Below are 19,251 nucleotides of genomic sequence, written 5' to 3'. Positions count from 1 at the left end.
CACCACGCCAGGCTAATTTTTTGTATTTTTAGTAGAGACGGGCTTTCACCGTGTTAGCCAGGATGGTCTCGATCTCCTGATCTTGTGATCCGCCTGCCTTGGCCTCCCAAAGTGCTGGGATTACAGGCGTGAGCCACCGTGCCCGGCTTTTTTTTTTTTTTTTTTTTTTTTTGAGAGGGAGTCTCTGTCACTGCAGAGCAAGGCATGAGCCACCACGCGTGGCCAAAACTGTCCTTTCAAGTCATCAGAGAATTCATACAGTCAGGAACTCTACAAACATGACTGTGGGAAACTTTGTTCAGAAGGCAGTCCTTACTCATCAGGAGAGAAAACACAGTAGAGATAAGCGTTTTAGAAACATACGTTTATTTATTTAGAGACAGGGTCCTGTTCTATTGCCCAGGCTGGAGTGCAGTGGCACATCACAGCTCAGTGCAGCCTTGACCTTCGGGCTCAAGCGATCCTCCTGCCTCAGCCTCCCAAGATGCTAGGACTACAGGTGAGTATCACCATGTCTAGCTAATTTTTTTAACTTTTTGTCAGAGATGGGGTCTCCCTGTGTTGCCCAGGCTGCTCTTGAACTCCTAGGCTTAAGCAATCCCCGGACCTTCGCTTCCCAAAGTGTTGGGATTACAGGTGTGAGTCACCACGCCTGGCTGAGAAAAGCCTTTTAAATGTAAGGAATGTGAGAAAGCTTTCAGAGATAACTCAACTGTGTTGGAGCAGCAGAAAAACCATCTTTGTGAAAAAGTACATTGGTGTAATAAATACAGAAAAGCCTTTAGTAACAGTTTGACTCTTATTAGTCATCAAAGATTTCATACAGGAGAGAAACTCTATCACCATATTAAATGTGAAATCTTTCTCAGGTATAGAAAGATGTGCTGGGCAAATCTCCGTTGCTGGGCATCAGAAAACTCATAGTGGAAATAAACCCTATCAGGACAATGACTATAGGAAAGCCTTTACAAAGAGCTCAACTCTTACTGCACATCAAGGAATTCATACTGGGGGGAAAACAACAAAAAACAAAAAACCTTTCACTGTAAGAAATATGGGAAAGCTTTCAGGTACAGCCAAGGCCTTGCTGAAAATCAGAAAATCCATGTTATGAATGTAAGGAATGTGGGAAGCTTTTCCCCAAAGTTCAGCCCTTAAACAACATAAGAAAATTTATAACAAAGTCATCAAGCCAGGCATGGTGGCTCATGCCTATAATACCAGGACTTTGGTAAGATGAGGTGGGAAGACTACTTGAGCCCAGGAGTTCAAGACCAGACTGGGCAACACAGTGAGACCCCATTTCTATAAAAGATAAAAATTAATAAAAATTAAAAATTTTAAAAAGAATGAGTCATGAAATGTAGTTAGTGTGGTAAACATGCAAAAGTAGTTTATTTCTTCTGACATCAAAGAGGAGATATTTAATAAGTGCACCTCTATCTAGAAACCTTCTCACTTGTAAGAATGTTCACCATAATATGGTTTCTATTAGTGAAATAGCTGAAGAATCTAAATGTCTGTCAATATGGAAATAGTTACTACAGAATACTATGTACCATTTGAAAGAAATGGCATAGAATTTTATATAGTCATAGAAATATCCCCCTTGATGACTTAAGTGAAAAACACAAGTTGCAGAAAATCTATATATTATGTTCTTATTTATATTTTTAACAATGAAGCTACTTTTGTTTGTCCACATATATTACCTGGATTCAAAAAGATCTAAGCCAGGTGTGGTGGCTCATGCCTGTAATCCCAGCACTTTGGGAGGCTGAGGCAGATGGATCACTTGAGGTTAGGAGTTTGAGACCAGCCTGTCCAACATGGTAAAACTCCGTCTCTACCAAAAATACAAAAATTAGCCAGGTGTGGTGGTGCACATCTGTAATCCCAGCTACTCAGGAGGTTGAGGCATGAGAATTGCTGGAAACGGGAGGGGGAGGTTGCAGTGAGCCAAGATCATGCCACTGCACTCCAGCCTGGGCAATAGAGCAAGACTCTATCTCAAAAAAATAAATAAAATAAAATAAAAAGATCTGGAAAAATAAAAGACAAACTTTGACCAAAAAAAAAAAAAATTCAATGATCTTTGCTTCCATCATAAAATCTGGGGAAAAAAAGAGTAAAGTAAACCCCAAAGTAAGTAAAGGAAAGAAATGATAAAGATAAGAGTAATCAAACAAAAAACAATAGAGAAAAATCAATGAAACAAAAATCTGGTTGTTCAAAAGATGAGTAAAGCTGATAAAGCTCTAGTCCAACTGACCACAGGAAAAAAAAAGGAGCAGTCAAGTTACCAGAATCAAGAATGAAAGAAGGGGCCAGGTGCAGTGGCTCATGCCTGTCATCCCAGCCTTTGGGAGGCCAAGGCAGGCAGATCACTTGAGGTCAGGAGTTCAAGACGAGCCTGGTCAACATGGTGAAACCCCACCTCTACTAAAAATACAAAAATTAACTGAGCATGGTGGCGTGTGCCTGTAATTCCAGCTACTTGGGAGGCTGAGGCAGGAGAATCGCTTGAACCCAGGAGGTGGAGGTTGCAGTGAGCCGAGATCACACAACTGTACTCCAGCCTGGGTAACAGGATGAGACTCCATCTCAAAAAAAAAAAAGAATGAAAGAAGGGATATTACTACAGATTCAATAAACCAGGGCATATAGTATAGCCCAGGGACCAATTTAGACTGCTGCCTGTTTTTGTAAATAAATTTTTTATTGGAACTCATTTATGTATGTGTTATCTATAGTTGCCTTTGCTCTACCATGGCAGAGTTAAGTAGTTGTAATACAACTTACAGCCCACAAAGCCTAAAATATTTACTATCTGGCCCTTCAAGAAAAAGCTTGCCAACCTCTAGTCTAAGAGAATGTACCTTTGTTTGATTCACTATTTACTACTGAATAGAGCCTAAATTTAGATGTTAATGTATAGAATATTGATAAGTTATAAATGATTTTGATTTATATATATATATATATCATATCTATATATCATATACATATATTTTTTTTTTCTGTCCTGTATAAAATATAACCTCTGGCTGCACATGATGGCTCACTCCCATACACTTTGGAAAGCTGAGACAGGAGAATTGTTTGAGCTCAGAAGTTTGAGACCAGCCCGGGCAACATAGCAAGACCTCGTCTTTACCAAAAACTTAAAAAATCAGCCAGGTGTGGCGGTGTGCACTTGCAGTCTCAGCTACTCAGGAGGCTGAGGCAATAAGATTGCTTGAGCTTGGGAGATACCGGCTGCATTAAGCTATGATGATGCCATCACACTCCAGCCTGGGAGACAGTAAGATCCTGTCTCAAAAAAATAAAACAAAACAAAAATAATATACATAACTTCCAATGTTTTAGTTTCAGTGCTCTGTAAGATATTAATATTTCACATCTAATTTACAAACTTATTTCATCATTCTTTTCCTGACAACATAAATTTGTGTTTCTCAAAAGCAGTTTTATTGCCCACTGATTCCCTCATTCATGAGTTAAATCTCAGACAAACATTTCCTTTATATTTGTGAGAGTGATGTCTTTAACATTTTGAAATTTATATACTCAAACACACAAGGTTCACATTCACTTACAGAGGCCACAAAACATAGGAGAATTCCCAAATTTCAGGGAAAGAAAGATTTTTTAAATATATTTAGTTCAATTCCCATCTGGAGCTAAAATCCCCTCTAAAACAATTCAAAGTACTTTCCAGTCTTTTAAATTACCTCCTGTAGTTAAGAATTCATTAACAAGGCAGGCCATTCTACCTTTGTATATTCTATTCTATTAGTTCTTCCTGGGGTAATGGTTAAGTGAATTATGGCATAGCAACTTAACAACTATCATTAAAAGATCATTATAAAGACCAGGTAGCAAGATGGAAAATTATTTACAATGTAACCCTAAGAGTAAAAAGCTAAATATAAAAGTGCACACATAGTCGGGTTAACAACCAAAATGTCTATAAATGGGCAAGAGATGAAAGTAAACATATATGAAATCAACAAACATTTACTGTGTTAGAAAGTATGATCGATGCTAGGGATAAAAAACACTTACAGGCCGGGCGCGGTGGCTCAAGCCTGTAATCCCAGCACTTCGGGAGGCTGAGACAGGCGGATCACGAGGTCAGGAGATCAAGACCATCCTGGCTAACAAGGTGAAACCCTGTCTCTACTAAAAAAATACAAGAAATTAGCCAGGCGTGGTGGCGGGCGCCTGTAGTCCCAGCTACTCGGGAGGCTGAGGCAGGAGAACGGCGTGAACCCGAGAGGCGGAACTTGCAGTGAGCTGAGATCTGGTCACTGCACTCCAGCCTGGGCAACAGAGCGAGACTCCATCTCAAGAAAAAAAAAAAAAAAACACTTACAAAATGGGCTAAATGCCCCCACTTAAAAGGCACAAAGTGGCAACCTGGATAAAAAAGCAAGACCCAGTGGCATTCTGTTTTCTCTCTTCTTACCGATAAGGATGAGGGACACATGACACTCATTGGCTCAAAATAAAGGGATGGAGGAAAGTCTACCAAGCAAATGGAAAACCAAAAAAAGTAGGAGTTGCAATCCTAATTTCAGACAAAACAGATTTTAAACCAACAAAGATCAAAAAAGACAAAGAAAGGCATTACAAAATGGTAAAGGGTTCAATTCAACAAGAAAACCTAACCATCCTAAATATATATGGACCCAACACAGGAGCACCCAGATTTATAGAGCAAGTTCTTAGCAACCTACAAAGAAACGTTGACTCCCACACAATAATAGTGGGAGACGTAAACACTCCACTGATAGAATTAGATCATTGAGGCAGAAAATTAATAAAGATATTCAGGACCTGACCTCAACATTGGATCAAAGGGATCCAACAGACCTCTACAGAACTCTTCAACCAAAAACAAGAGAATATACATTCCTCTCATAGACAAATGGCATACTCTAAAATTGACCACATAATTGGATATAAAATAATACTCAGCAAATGCAAAAGAACCAAAATTAAGGCCAGGCATGGTGGCTCACACCTGTAATCCCAACACTTTGGGAGGCCAAGGAGGGCAGATCACCTGAGGTCAGGAGTTCGAGGCCAGCCTGGCCAACATGGTGAAACCCCATCTCTATTAAAAATACAAAATTAGCCGGGCATGGTGGCACACACCTGTAATCCCAGCTACTCAGGAGGTTGAGACAGGAGAATTCCTTGAACCTGGGAGGCAGAGGTTGCAGTGAGCCGAGATTGTGCCATTGCACTCCAGCCTGGGCAAAAAGAGTGAAACTCCGTCTCCAAAAAAAAAAAAAAAAAAGGAAACCAAAATTATACCAAACACACTCTTAGACCACAACACAATGAAAACACTCTTAGACCACAACACAATGAAAACAAAAGTCAAAACAGAAAATCACTCAAAACCATGCAATTACATGAAAATTAAACAACATGCTCCTGAATGACTTTTGGGTAAATAATGAAATTAAGGCAGAAATCAAGAAGTTATTTGAAACTAATGAGAACAAAGATACAACATACCAGAATCTTTGGGACACAGCTAAGGCAGTGTTAAAAGGGAAGTTCATAGCACTAAATACCCACATCAAAAGGTTAGAAAGATCTCAAATTAATAACCTAACATCACAACTGAAGAGAAGCAAGAACAAATCAAATCCAAACCTAGTAGAAGACAAGAAATAACCAAAATTGGAGCTGAATTGAAGGAAACCAAGACACAAAAAAAAAATTCAAAAGATCAACAAATCCAGGAGTTGGTTTTTTGAAAAATTTAATAAGATAGGCCACTAACTAATAAAGAAGAAAAAGAGAGGATATCCAAATAAACACAATTAGAAATGATGAAGAGGATGTTATCACTGACCCCACAGAAATAAAAATAACCATCAGAAGCTACTATAAACACTTCTATGCATACAAACTAGAAAACCTGGAAGAGATGGATAAATTCCTGGACACATACACCCTCCCAAGATTGAACCAAGAAGAAACTGATTCGCTGAACAGACCAATAATGAGCTCTAAAACTGAATCAGTAATAAATAGCCTACCAACCAAAAAAAGCGCAAGACCAGATGGATTCACAGCTGAATTCTACGAGACGTACAAAGAAGAGTTGGTACCTTCCTACTAAAACTATTCCAAAAAATTGAAGAGGAGGAACTTCTCCCCAGCTCAATCTATGAGGCCAGCATCATCCTGATACCAAAACTGGGCAAAGACACAACTAAGAAAGAAAACCTCAGGCCAATATCCTTGGTGAATATCAATGCAAAAATTCTCAACAAAATACTTGCATACTGAATCCAGCAGCACATCAAAAAGCTATTCCACCACAATCAAGTGGGCTTCATCCCCAGGAAGCAAGTTTGGGTCAACATACACAAATCAATAAATGTGATTCATCACATAAAAAGAACTAAAGACAAAAACCACATGATTATCTCAATAGGTACAGAAAAGGCTTTCTATAAAATTCAACATCCTTTCATGTTAAAAACTCTCAATAAACTAGATATGGAAGAAACATAACTCAAAGTAATAAGAACCATTTATGACAAACCCACAACCAACAAACATCATACTGAATGGGCAAAAGCTGGAAGTATTCCCTTTGAAAACCAGCACAAGACCAGGATTCCCTCTTTTACCAATCTTATTCAACACAGTATTAGAAATCCTAGCCACAGCAATCAGGCAAGAGAAAGAAAGGGCATCCAAATAGGAGGAGAGGAAGTCCAACTATTCCTGTTTGCATTCAACATGATTCTATATCTAGAAAACCCCATAGTCTTGGTCCAAAAGCTCCTTCAACTGATAAACAACTTCAGCAAAGTTTCAGCAGGCAAAATCAGTGTACAAAAATCACTAGCATTCCTACACACCAACAACACCCAAGCCAAGAGCCAAATCAGGAAGGCAATCCCATTTGCAATTGCCACAAAAAGAATAAAATACCTAGGAATACATGTATTCCAGAGAGAGAGGAGAAAGACCTCTACAATGAAAATTATAAAACACTGCTGAAAAAAATCAAAGAAGACACAAATAAATGGAAAAACATGCCATGCTCATGAACAGGAAGAATCAATATCATTAAAATGGTCATACTAGCCAAATCAATTTACAGACTCAATGCCATTCCTATCAAACTATCAATGACATTCTTCACAGAACTAGAAAAAAAAAAACTTTTAAAATTCATTATGGAACCAAAAAAGAGCCCAAATAGCCCAGACAATGCTAAGCCAAAAGACCAGTGCTGGTGGCACCAGGTTACCCGACTTCTAACCATACTATAGGGCTACAGCAACCAAAACAGCATGGTAATGGTACAAAAATTGGCACAAAGACCACTGGAACAAAATAGAGAGGCCAGAAACAAAGCCAGAAACAAAGCCACACACCTACGAACATCTGAGTTTTGACAAAGCTGACAAAAACAAGCAATGAGGAAAAGACAGCTTACTCAATAAATGGTGCTAGGATAACTGGCTAGCCATATGCAAAAGATTAAAGCTGGACCCCTTCCTTATACCATACGCAAAAATCAAATCAAGATGGATTAAAGACCTAAATGTAAAACCCAAAACTATAAAAACCCTGGAAGACAATGACAACCTAGGCAATACCGCCCTTGGAACATAGAAACAAAGATTTCATGACAAAGACACCAAAAGCAATCACGACAAAAGCCAAAATTGAGAAATGGGATCTAATTAAACTTAAGAGCTTCTGTACAGCAAAAGAAACTATCAACAGAGTAAAGAAACAATCTACAGAATGGGAGAAAATATTTGCAAACTATGCATCTAACAAAAGTCTAATATCCAGCATTTATAAGGAACTTAAACAAATTTACAAGAAAAAAACCACCTCAATAAAAAGTGGGCAAAGGACATGAACACACACTTTTCAAAAGAAGACATAAAGGCAACCAACAAGAATATTTTAAAAAGTTCAATATCACTGATCATTAGAGAAATGCAAATCAAAACCACAGTGAGATACTATCTCACACCAGTCAGAATGGCTATTATCAAAAAGCCAAAAAATAACTGATGCTGGCAAGATTGCGGAGAAAAGGAACATTTATACACTGGTGGGAGTATAAATTAGTTCAACCATTGTGGAAAGCAGTATGCAATTCCTCAAAGAACTAAAAGCAGAACTACCATCAGCTCAACAATCCTATTACTGGGTACACACCCAAAGGAACAGAAATCGTTCTACCATAAGACACATGCATGTGAATGTTCATTACAGCACTATTCACAATAGCAAAGACATGGAATCAACCTAAGTGTTCATCAATGACAGATTGGATAAAGAAAATGTGGTACAAATGCAACATGGAATACTATGCAGCCATAAAAAAAGGAGATCATATCTTTTGCAGGAACATGGATAGACCTGGAGGCTATTATCTTTAGCAAACCACGCAGGAACAGAAAACCAAATACTCCATGTTCTCACTTATAAGTGGGAGCTAAATGATGAGAACTCAAGAACACAAAGAAGGGAATAACAGACTCTGGAATCTACTTGAGGGTAGAGGGTGAGAGGAGGGAGAGGAGCAGGAAAAAATAACTATTGGGTACTAGGCTTAATACCTAGGTGATGAAATAATCTGTATAACAAACCCCTGTGACATGAGTTTACTTATATAACAAACCTTCAAATGTGCCCCGAACCTAAAATAAAAGTTAAAAAATTGGCCGGGCAGTGGCTCAAGCCTGTAATCCCAGCATTTTGGGAGGCCGAGGCGGGCAGATTACTTGAGGTTAGGAGTTTGAGACCAGCCTGGCCAACATGGTGAAACCTTGTCTCTACTAAAAACACAAAAATTAGCCCGGCATGGTGGTGGGCACCTGTAATCCCAGCTACTTGGGAGGCTGAGGCAGGAGAATTGCTTGAACCCAGGAGGCAGAGGTTGCAGTGAACCATGATCGTGCCATTGCACTCCAGCCCGGGTGACAGAGCAAAAAAAAAAAAAAAAAAAAAAAGGCTTGCTTGCTCAAATTCTCCTTACAGTTTGACTAATGTCAGAGGATGATGAGTTATGGGGCTATTTCTTACTTAAAATGAATTATGTGGCATATTTGGTGTAGCCCATCTGAATGCCCTAAAATTATCTCCATTTAACAGATAGAGAGACAGACAGGCAAATCTGGTGTCCTTGGGAACGTGAAATTTTGAGAGGAAAATAAATCAATACAGGTAGGAGGTAGAAACTAGAATACTCAAACAAAGGCCCAGAGGCTTAGAAAGAACATGCTAAGAATTAAAAGTGATTGTAAGCTATATCTGTTTTTAAAAAATAAAAGTGATTCAGCACAGTGAACTATAGTCTTTTTTTCCCCCTATATAACTTCAACCATATGATGGCTTCTAATTCTATGTAAACTTCCACTGCTCTCAAATGTGGATCCACATTTCCAGCCCAGGCTGCTTCCCTGCTGCCTTTCAGTGACAATTAAAACACCCTAATTCTTTATCTTCCTGTTACAAGAAATAAAAGTAAAACCACTTAACAGAGCAGACCTTGATTATATGGTGCTTAGGAGACCTTCCTGAACCTCACAGAGTGGCCTTCAAAATTCTGTGTAGCATGGCCTGACCTCTGTCTCCAGACTCATCTCTTATCAGTCTCCAGACCAGGATCTATGTGCTCAACCCAGACCAGTGAAAAGAACTATTTTCAAAGTTCTTTTAAAGAAGAACTTTGCTCTCTCTTTCTTCCCATAGGAAACTAAAACTATGAGCATAGATGAGATTATTCAGGAAAAGAAAGAGAAGATATGTTTCAGATTCATCTTCATATCTGTCCTTATGCAGCGCCAATTCTAGAGTCCATCACTTCAACCTCTCCAGTACTGATATTCTCCATTCCTTTGCTCTAGCTATCTGGGAAAACGGCAATCATGGATGAACCTGTTTTGAAAGCTGGGAAAAAAGATAATCCAAACTCACAGACTGATCTCACCCTAATGGTCTCCATTCTTATCAGCAGTGGGCTTCCTGGCTATTCTGCGAGTTTCTACCTTCATTATTTATTTCATTTCCCACAGTAGCCACCCTCAAATCTTTTTTTTTTTTTTTTTTTTTTTTTTTTTTTTTTGAGACAGAGTCTTACTCTGTCACGCAGGCTGGAGTGCAGTGGCACAATCTTGGCTCACCGCAACCTCTGCCACCCAGGTTCAAGTGATTCTTCTGCCTCAGCCTCCCAAGCAGCTGGGACTACAGGCGTGCGCCATCACACCTGGCTAATTTTTATATTTTTAGTAGAGATGGGGTTTCACCATATTGGCCAGGCTGGTCTCAAACTCCTGAACTCATGATCTGCCCACCTCAGCCTCCCACAGTGCTAGGATTATACGCGTGAGCCACTGTACCCAGCCTCTTTTTTTTTCTTTAAGACAGTGTCTCATCCTGTCATGGTGCAATCACAGCTCAATGCACCCTCAAACTCCTAGGTTCAATCCTCCTACTTTAGCCTCCCAAATATCTGGGTCTACACATGTGTGCCACTACACCCAGTTATTTTTTTATGTTTTTATTTTTTTGTAGAGATGAGGTCTCACTATGTTGCCTAGGCTGGTCTTGAACTCCTGCCCTCTAGTGGTTCTCCGGCCTCAAGCATGAACAACCTCAATGAACTCCATTCTTTTCAAAATTGAAGCAACCCTACTTCCCTCCTAGCTATCATCCTTATCTTCTTATTCATTCATCCATTCAACAAGTATTTTTGAGCACCTGCTGCATGCTGGGCATTACTTTGGTAGAGTTTATAACTTAGATGGGGGAGATAGAGATTAAAAGACAATAAATATATAGGATTGGAAACGAATATAAATGCTCTGAAGAAAAGAAATTCAGCCTATATAAAATAAAGGTAGCTAAACTTGGAATTTATTGTACAAATAAACTAGCACTATGTGACACAATATCAAAAATATTCACGGCATAATGTTTGAGTTAGAAAATAATTGGAAACAGCTTAAACAGTCATCAGTTGATAACTGGTTAAATAAACTATAGAAGGCTGGGCGCAGTGGCTCACTCCTATAATCCCAGCACTTTGGGAGGCTGAGGCAGGTGGATCATTTGAGGTCAGGAGTTCAAGACCAGCATGGTCAACATAGGGAAACTCTGTCTCTACTAAAAATACAAAAAGTTAGCTGGGCATGGTGGTGCACGCCTGTAATCCCAGCAACTGGAGGAGGCTGAGGCAAGAGAGTCACTTGAACCCGTAAGACAGAGGTTGCAGTGAGCCGAGATTGCACCATTATACTCCAGCCTGAGCGAAAGAGTGAGACTCTGTCTCAAAAAAATAAATAAAAAATAAATAGACCGCCAAGACCGCGTCTGCCCCACGAACACAGAGCCTCGCCTTCGCCACTCCACCGCCCGTCCACACCCGCCGCCAGCTCACCATGGATGATGATATCGCCACGCTCGTTGTGGACAACGGCTCTGGCATGTGCAAGGCCGGCTTCGCGGGCGATGATGCCCCCCGGGCCGTCTTCTCCTCCATCGTGGGGCACCCCAGGCACCAGGTGGTGGGCATGAGTCAGAAGGATTCATATGTTGGGCGACGAGGCCCAGAGCAAGAGAGGCATCCTCACCCTGAAGTACCCCATCGAGCACAGCATCGTCACCAACTGGGACAACATGGAGAAGATCTGGCACCACACCTTCTACAATGAGCTGCGTGTGGCTCCTGAGGAGCACCCCATGCTGCTGACCGAGGCCCGCCTGAACCCCAAGGCCAACCGCGAGAAGATGACCCAGATCATGTTTGAGACCTTCAACACCCCAGCCATGTACGTGGCCATCCAGGCTGTGCTGTCCCTGTACGCCTCTGGCCGTACCACTGGCATCGTGATGGACTCCGGTGACGGGGTCACCCACACTGTGCCCATCTATGAGGGGTATGCCCTCCCCCACAGCATCCTGCGTCTGGACCTGGCTGGCAGGGACCTGACTACCTCATGAAGATCCTCACTGAGCGCAGCTACAGCTTCACCACCACGGCCGAGCGGGAAATCATGCGTGATATCACGGAGAAGCTGTGCTACGTCGCCCTGGACTTCAAGCAGGAGATGGCCATGGTGGCTTCCAGCTCCTCCTTAGAGAAGAGCTACGAGCTGCCCAATGGCCAGGTCATCACCATTGGCAACGAGCGGTTCCGCTGCCCTGAAGCTCTCTTCCAGCCTTCCTTCCTGGGCATGGAATCCTGTGGCATCCAGGAAACTATCTTCAACTCCATCATGAAGTGTGGACATTGGTAAAGACCTGTACGCCAACACAGTGCTGTCTGGTGGCACCACCATGTACCCTGGCATTGCCAACAAGATGCAGAAGGAGATTACTGCCCTGGCGCCCAGCACGATGAAGATCAAGATCATTGCTCCTCCTGAGCACAAGTATTCTGTGTGGATGGGCGGCTCCATCCTGGCCTTGCTGTCCACCTTCCAGCAGATGTGGATCAGCAAGCAGGAGTATGATGAGTCTGGCCCCTCCATCGTCCACCGCAAATGCTTCTAAGTGGACTGTGACTTAGTTGCGTTACACCCTTTCGTGACAAAACCTAACTTGCACAGAAAACAAGATGAGATTGGCGTAGCTTTGTTTTTTTTGTTTTGTTTTGGGTTTTTTTTTTTTGGCTTGACTCAGGATTTAAAAACTGGAACAGTGAAGGTGACAGCAGTCAGTTGGAGCGAGCATCCCCCAAAGATCTACAACGTGGCCGAGGACTTTGATCGTACATTGTTCTTTCTTTTTTAATAGTCATTCCACATATGAGATGCATTGTTATAGGAAGTCCCCTGCCCTCCTAAAAGCCACCCCACTTCTCTCTAAGGAGAATGGCCCAGTCCTCTCCCAAGTCCACACAGGGGAGGTGATAACATTGCTTTCGTGTAAATTATGTAATGCAAAATTTTTTTAATCTTCGCCTTAATACTTCATTTTGTTTTATTTTGAATGATGAGCCTTCATGCCCCCTCTTTTTTGTCCCCCAACTTGAGATGTCTGAAGGCTTTTGGTCTCCCTGGGAGTGGGTGGAGGCAGCCAGGGCTTACCTGTACACTGACTTGAGACCAGCTGAATAAAAGTGCACACCTTAAAAAAAAAAAATTAATTAATTAATTAAATAAATAGGCTGGGCATGGTGGCTCATGCCTGTAATCCCAGCACTTTGGGAGATGGGTGGATCACGAGGTCAGGAGATCGAGACCATCCTGGCTAACACAGTGAAACCCTGTCTCTACTAAAATATACAAAAAATTAGCCGGGCGTGGTGGTGGGTGCCTATAGTCCCGGCTACCTGGGAGGCTGAGGCAGGATAATGGCATGAACCTGGGAGGTGGAGTTTGCAGTGAGCTGAGATCACGCCACTGCACTCCAGCCTGGGCGACAGAGTGAGACTCCGTCTTAAAAAAATAAATAAAATTTAAAAATAAATAAATAAATAAAGGAAGGAAAGAAGGAAGATCCATGCAACTGCTGAAATAAATAAGGCCACTCTGTATAGTTCTAACATAGAATGATATCCAGGATACATTATGTGGGGAGGAAAAAGGTTCAGAGCAGTATGTACAGCATGCTACAATTTGTTGGGGGGGAAATATATATATATATACACACACACATATATATATGCATATATAGGCTATTTTTGGAAGAATATTCATGAAATTTTAGGAGGGGAAACTAGGTGACTGAAGATGAAAGTAGGAGACTTATTTGTTCTTTATCCATTCACGTGTTTATTTGTTTATTTATTTATTTTTGAGACAGAGTCTCACTATCACCCAGGCTGGAGGGCAGTGGCACTATCTCGGCTCACTGCAACGTCCACCTCCCAGATTCAAGCGATTCTCCTGCCTCAGCCTCTTAAGTAGCTGGGATTACAGGTGCACACCACCACGCCCGGCTAATTTCTGTATTTTTAGTAGAGACAGGGTTTCACCATGTTGGTCAGGCTGGTCTCGAACTCCTGACCTTGTGATCCGCCTTCCTTGGCCTCTCAAAGTGCTGGGATTACAGGCATGAGCCACTGTGCCCAGCCTATCCTTTTATATCTTTTGAATCTGTATAATGTACCTGTATTATTTTCTTTTGAAAAGTAAGTTTTAAAAATTTAAACAAAATTTTCAATGGCTTCCCAGGCCTCTTAGAATGAAAACCAAAATCTTTAACATAACTTAAAAAGATCTTGTATGGGCCAGGCACGGTGGCTCATGCCTGTAATCCCAGCACTTTGGGAGGCCAAGGTGGGTGGATCAAGAGATCAAGAGATCGAGACCATCCTGGCCAACATGGTGAAACTCCACCTCTGCTAAAAATACAAAAATTAGCTGGGTTTGGTGGCACACACCTATAATCCCAGCTACTTGGGAGGCTGAGGCAGGATAATCGCTTGAACCCGGGAGGCGGAGGTTGCAGTGAGCTGAGATCGCACCACTGCACTCCAGCCTGGCAACAGAGTGAAACTCCATCTCAAAAAAAAAAAAAGATCTTATATGGTTTGGACCCTACCTACCTTTCTGGCTCCAGCTTGTATCACACATTCCCTCCTTCCCTATGTTCCAATCCAGCCTTCTTCAATCCCTGAAATGGACCATTCTCCCTCCCCTTACTGTGCCTTTGACATGCTGCCTCCTCTTCCTAGAACTCTCTTGACTCCTTTCTCCATCCAGTTAACTCCTCACATGAAGTTTCAGCTCAACAACCATTGGCTCCATGTCTTTGTCCCTCACTACACTGTAACTTCCAGGACCACATTTGGTTTTCTGTCTTCTCTTATTCTTTTACCCTTGCATCTCTAATTCTAGCATAGAGTTTGGAATATTACACTGTAGGTGCTCAAAAAATCTTTTTCAACAAATGCATAAATAAATGCACGTGTGTATATGAATGAAGTTTTGAAAGAATGAATGAACAAAAATGTCAGGAAACCAGGTAGCCAGGTATCAGGTGGGTCACACTGAAGACATCCAGGTTGATGATGGGACTCTGAAAGGAGATGAGGCCCATATGCTGCAATAAATGAGGGTGGTAAATGAGGGTTGGTAGATGAGTAATGATTATGGGTAGAAAGTGGTATAAACCTCAAAGAGCAGAAGTTTTTGCATGAAAGTGGAGGAGGAATATTCAAGAAGTGACAGTGAAGAGTGTTAAAGACATTAACCCTACCTCCCAACTCAGAGATACACAGAATATGAGAGAATGAATGGCCATGGCCTGCAGGCCAGAGGAAAACCAGTGTCTTTTTCTAAGAGAAAGCCAGTCTCAAAATATTCTATCTAATCTCTTAACTAACAAGTCTAAGTATAGATGGGGTTTATTAACTCAATGGATTCTAGTCACATTTTAAAAGTTGGGAGGGGAAGGAGAGTTAAGTGCAAGTGAGTCAAAAAGCACCAAGTTACACAAGAATGTCAAATGAGACTGACAAATCATAATGGTTAAGGCACTTTATAGCAAGAAAAAGAAGAGGATGGAAAACTAAGAGGAACTAATGACAGGATGACTACCTATTCGTCCTTGGTATAAAATGGCAAAAAACTCTGAGGCAAATCATGGGGCAAGTCTTACCAATTGAACTTTGTGGAAACATATTTAGACTCGGGGAAATAGTCACGGGGACTAACAGGGATTACTAGGTTTAAAAAAAAATAACAAAAAATTATATTCCCTGGTTGTTGCTAGCAGCTCTGGTAAAATCTAGACCTTTGAAATAGGAGATAAAAGCAGGGGAGAAAGTTGTAAGACTGGTTTGTACTGAAAATGCCTTCTTTTGTGTCCATGGTTCCCTCAAGAATGTCGCATAAGCTATACAAGTATCAGGGTATAAAAAAGAAATGTTTCATAACCCAAACACTGTCCAAGTTTTGTCAGGCGACCCTGGAAGCCTCTGTTAGAGACCTCATCCATTACTATAGGCCCAAGTGAACATGTTCAATGAGGGAAGAAAGAACTTGGGGAGTCATAGAAAATGTCCCCAATTCTCCCTACTTGACTGTACCTCTTGACTGTTTTATTCCTAAATTATCACTAGAACTTAGTACTGGGTGAGATCTCTGACTTCTGCAATTTATCTGACAAACTGGATCCTTTGCCTTATCTTAAGGGAGTAGAGCCTAGGAAAAGAAAGATGATCAGAAGCACATCTTTTTAAAAAATGTTTTATTGATAAAGTTTGTACATATTTATGGGATACCTGTATTTGTTACATGCATAGAATGTATAGTGACCAAGTCAAGGTATTTAGGATATCCATCACCATAAGCATTTATCATTTCTATGTGTTAAGAACATTTCAAGGCCTCACTTCTAGTTATTTTTAAATATACAATACATTGTTGTTAAATCACCTTACTCTACAACGGAACATTAGAATTTGTTCCTTCTGTCTAGCTGTGTGTATATACTCATTAATCAACCTCTCCTCATCCCCGCACTTGTCCTACAACCACATCCTTCCCAGCTTCGGGTAATTATCATTCTACTTCCTATCTTCATGAGATCAACTTTTTTAGCTCCCCCATTTGATTAAGTATATGCAATATTTGTCTCTGTCTGGCTTATTTCACTTAAAATAATGACCTTGTGGCCAGGCGCGGTGGCTCAAGCCTGTAATCCCAGCACTTTGGGAGGCCGAGACGGGTGGATCACGAGGTCAGGAAATCGAGACCATCCTGGCTAACACGGTGAAACCCCGTCTCTACTAAAAGATACAAAAAAAAAAACTAGCCGGGCGAGGTGGCGGGCGCCTGTAGTCCCAGCTACGCGGGGGGTTGACGCAGGAGAATGGCGTGAACCGGGGGGCGGAGCTTGCAGTGAGCTGAGATCCGGCCACTGCACTCCAGCCTGGGTGACAGAGTGAGACTCCATCTCAAAAATAAATAAATAAATAAATAAAAAATAATGACCTCTAGTTCTATCCGTGTTGCTGTAAAAGACACGATTTCATTCTAAGGCCAAATAGTATGTTCCACTGCATAAATATGTGACATTTTATTTATCCATTCATCTGTTGATAGACACTTAGGTTAATTCCATATCTTTGCTATTTTGAACAGTCCTGCAATAAACATGGGAGTGTATGTATCCCTTTAATATACCAATTTTCTTTCCTTTAGATAAATAATACTCAGTAGTGGGATTGCTGGATCATATAGTAGTTCTATCTTTAGTTTGTTAAGAAATCTCCATTCTGTTTTATATAATGGCTGTACTACTTAACATTCCCTCCAATAGCATATGAGAGTTCTCTTTTTTCCACATACTCGCCAGCATCTGTTGTTTTTCGCCTTTTTGATAACAGCCATTTTAACTGGGGTAAGATGATACCTCATTGTGGTTTTGATTTGCCTTTCCCTAATAATTAGTGATGTTGAACATTTTTTCACATATCTGTAAGTCATTTTTATGTCTGGATATGTAGATCCTTTGCCCACTTTTTTTTTTTTTTTTTTTTTTTTTTTTTTGAGACGGAGTCTCGCGCTCTCGCCCAAGCTGGAGTGCAGTGGCGTGATCTCGGCTCACTGCAAGCTCCGCCTCCTGGGTTCACGCCATTCTCCTGCCTCAGCCTCCCGAGTAGCTGGGACTACAGGCGCCCACCACCGCGCCTGGCTCATTTTTTGTATTTTTAGTAGAGACAGGGTTTCACCGTGGTCTCGATCTCCTGACCTTGTGATCCACCCGCCTCGGCCTCCCAAAGTGCTGGGATTACAGGCGTGAGCCACCGCGCCCGGCCTTTGCCCACTTTTTAACGGGGCTGTGTAGGTTTTTTTCCTATTGAGTTGTTTGAATTCATTGTGTATTATGGATACTAGTCCCTTGTCACAAGACAGATATTTTGCAAATATTTTCTCCCATTCAACGGGTTCTCTCTTCACTTTGTTGTTTCATTTGCTGTGCAGAAGCTTTTTAGCTTAATATAATCCCATTTGTCTATTTTTGGTTTTGCAGCCTGTGCCTGTAGGGTCTTAGCCATAAAATCTTTGCCTAGACCAATATGCTAGAGTGTTTCCCCTATGTTTCTTCCCAGTAGTTTTATAGTTCTAGGTCTCGCATTTAAGTCTTTAATCCATTTTGAGTTGATTTTTGTATATGATGAGAGGCAGGGGCTCTAGTTTCATTCTTCTGTGTATAAATATCCAGTTTTCCCAGGACCATTTGTTGAACAAGATATCCTTTCCCCAATGTGTGTCCTTGGCACCTCTGTCAAAAATCAATTGGCTGTTAATATGTGGGTTTATTTCTGAGTTCTCTGTTCTGTCCCATTACTCTATGTGTCTGTCTGTTTTTATACCAATACCATGCTGTCTGTTGTTTTGGTTACTAGAATTTTATATACATATACATGTATATATTAAAAAGTCACATATATGTATATATGTACATATGTGTATGTGTGTATATATATACGTTTGTGGGTTTTTAGAGACAGGATCTCACTTTGTTGCCCAGGCTGGAGTGTAGTGGTCCAATCTTAGCTCACTGCAGCCTCAACCTCTTGGGCTTAAACAATCCTCCCGCCTCAGCCTCCCAAATAGCTGGGACCACAGATGCATACCATCATCCCTGTCTAATTTTTTAAATTTTTTGTAGAGATGAAGTCTCACTAAGTTGCTCAGGCATGAGCCACTGTGTCCAGCCTATAATATATTTTGAAGTCAGGTAGTATGATGCCTCCAGCTTTATTCTTTTTGTTCAAATTGCTTTGATTATTAGGGGTCTTTGTGGTTCCACAAAAATTTTAGAGGCTGGGTACAGTGGATCATGCCTATAATCTCAACACTTTGGGAGGTCAAGGTGGAAAGACTGCAGGAGGGTCACATGAGGCCAGGAGTTAAAGACCAGCCTGGGAAATAAATATAGCAAGATCCTGTCTCTGCAAAAAATTTAAAAAATTATTCAGGTGTGGGAGCATGCACCTATAGTCCCAGCTACTCAGGAGGCTGAGGTGGAAGAACTGCTTAAGCCCAGGAGGTTGAGGCTGTTCCTTCTATGCCTAATTTGTTGGGCATTTTTATCGTGAAGGGATACTGAATTTTATGCTTTCAAAAGCACTTCTGGAAACAAAGGTTGTTGAATTTTATCAGTTGCTTTTTCTCTACTGAGATAATCATATGGTTTTTGTCCTCCATCATGTTGACGTGGTGTATAATTTTATTGATTTGCATTTGTTGAACCATCTTTGCATCCCTGGGATAAATCCCACTT

At 41.1% G+C, this 19,251-nt stretch overlaps 2 protein-coding genes across 6 annotated transcripts in view; one reads left to right on the top strand and one right to left on the bottom strand.

Annotated features, from left to right (window-relative positions):
- The window catches only part of KIAA0319L (KIAA0319 like), a 128,952-nt gene that overhangs the window by 77,890 nt on the left and 31,811 nt on the right, over positions 1-19,251 (bottom strand). The window lies entirely within an intron of this gene.
- Positions 10,187-15,540, top strand: LOC140709261 (actin, cytoplasmic 1-like). Its single transcript, XM_073007492.1, is given in 4 exon segments — positions 10,187-11,603; positions 11,605-11,992; positions 11,995-12,292; positions 12,294-15,540. Coding segments are annotated over 4 exon segments (1,110 nt in total). The 5' UTR covers positions 10,187-11,447; the 3' UTR covers positions 12,562-15,540.

The sequence above is a fragment of the Chlorocebus sabaeus genome, chromosome 20 (assembly GCF_047675955.1).
Source record: "Chlorocebus sabaeus isolate Y175 chromosome 20, mChlSab1.0.hap1, whole genome shotgun sequence".
Taxonomy (NCBI): domain Eukaryota; kingdom Metazoa; phylum Chordata; class Mammalia; order Primates; family Cercopithecidae; genus Chlorocebus; species Chlorocebus sabaeus.
The sequence above is the reverse complement of the archived record's forward strand: the minus strand, read 5'-3'. Positions and strand labels throughout refer to the sequence as shown.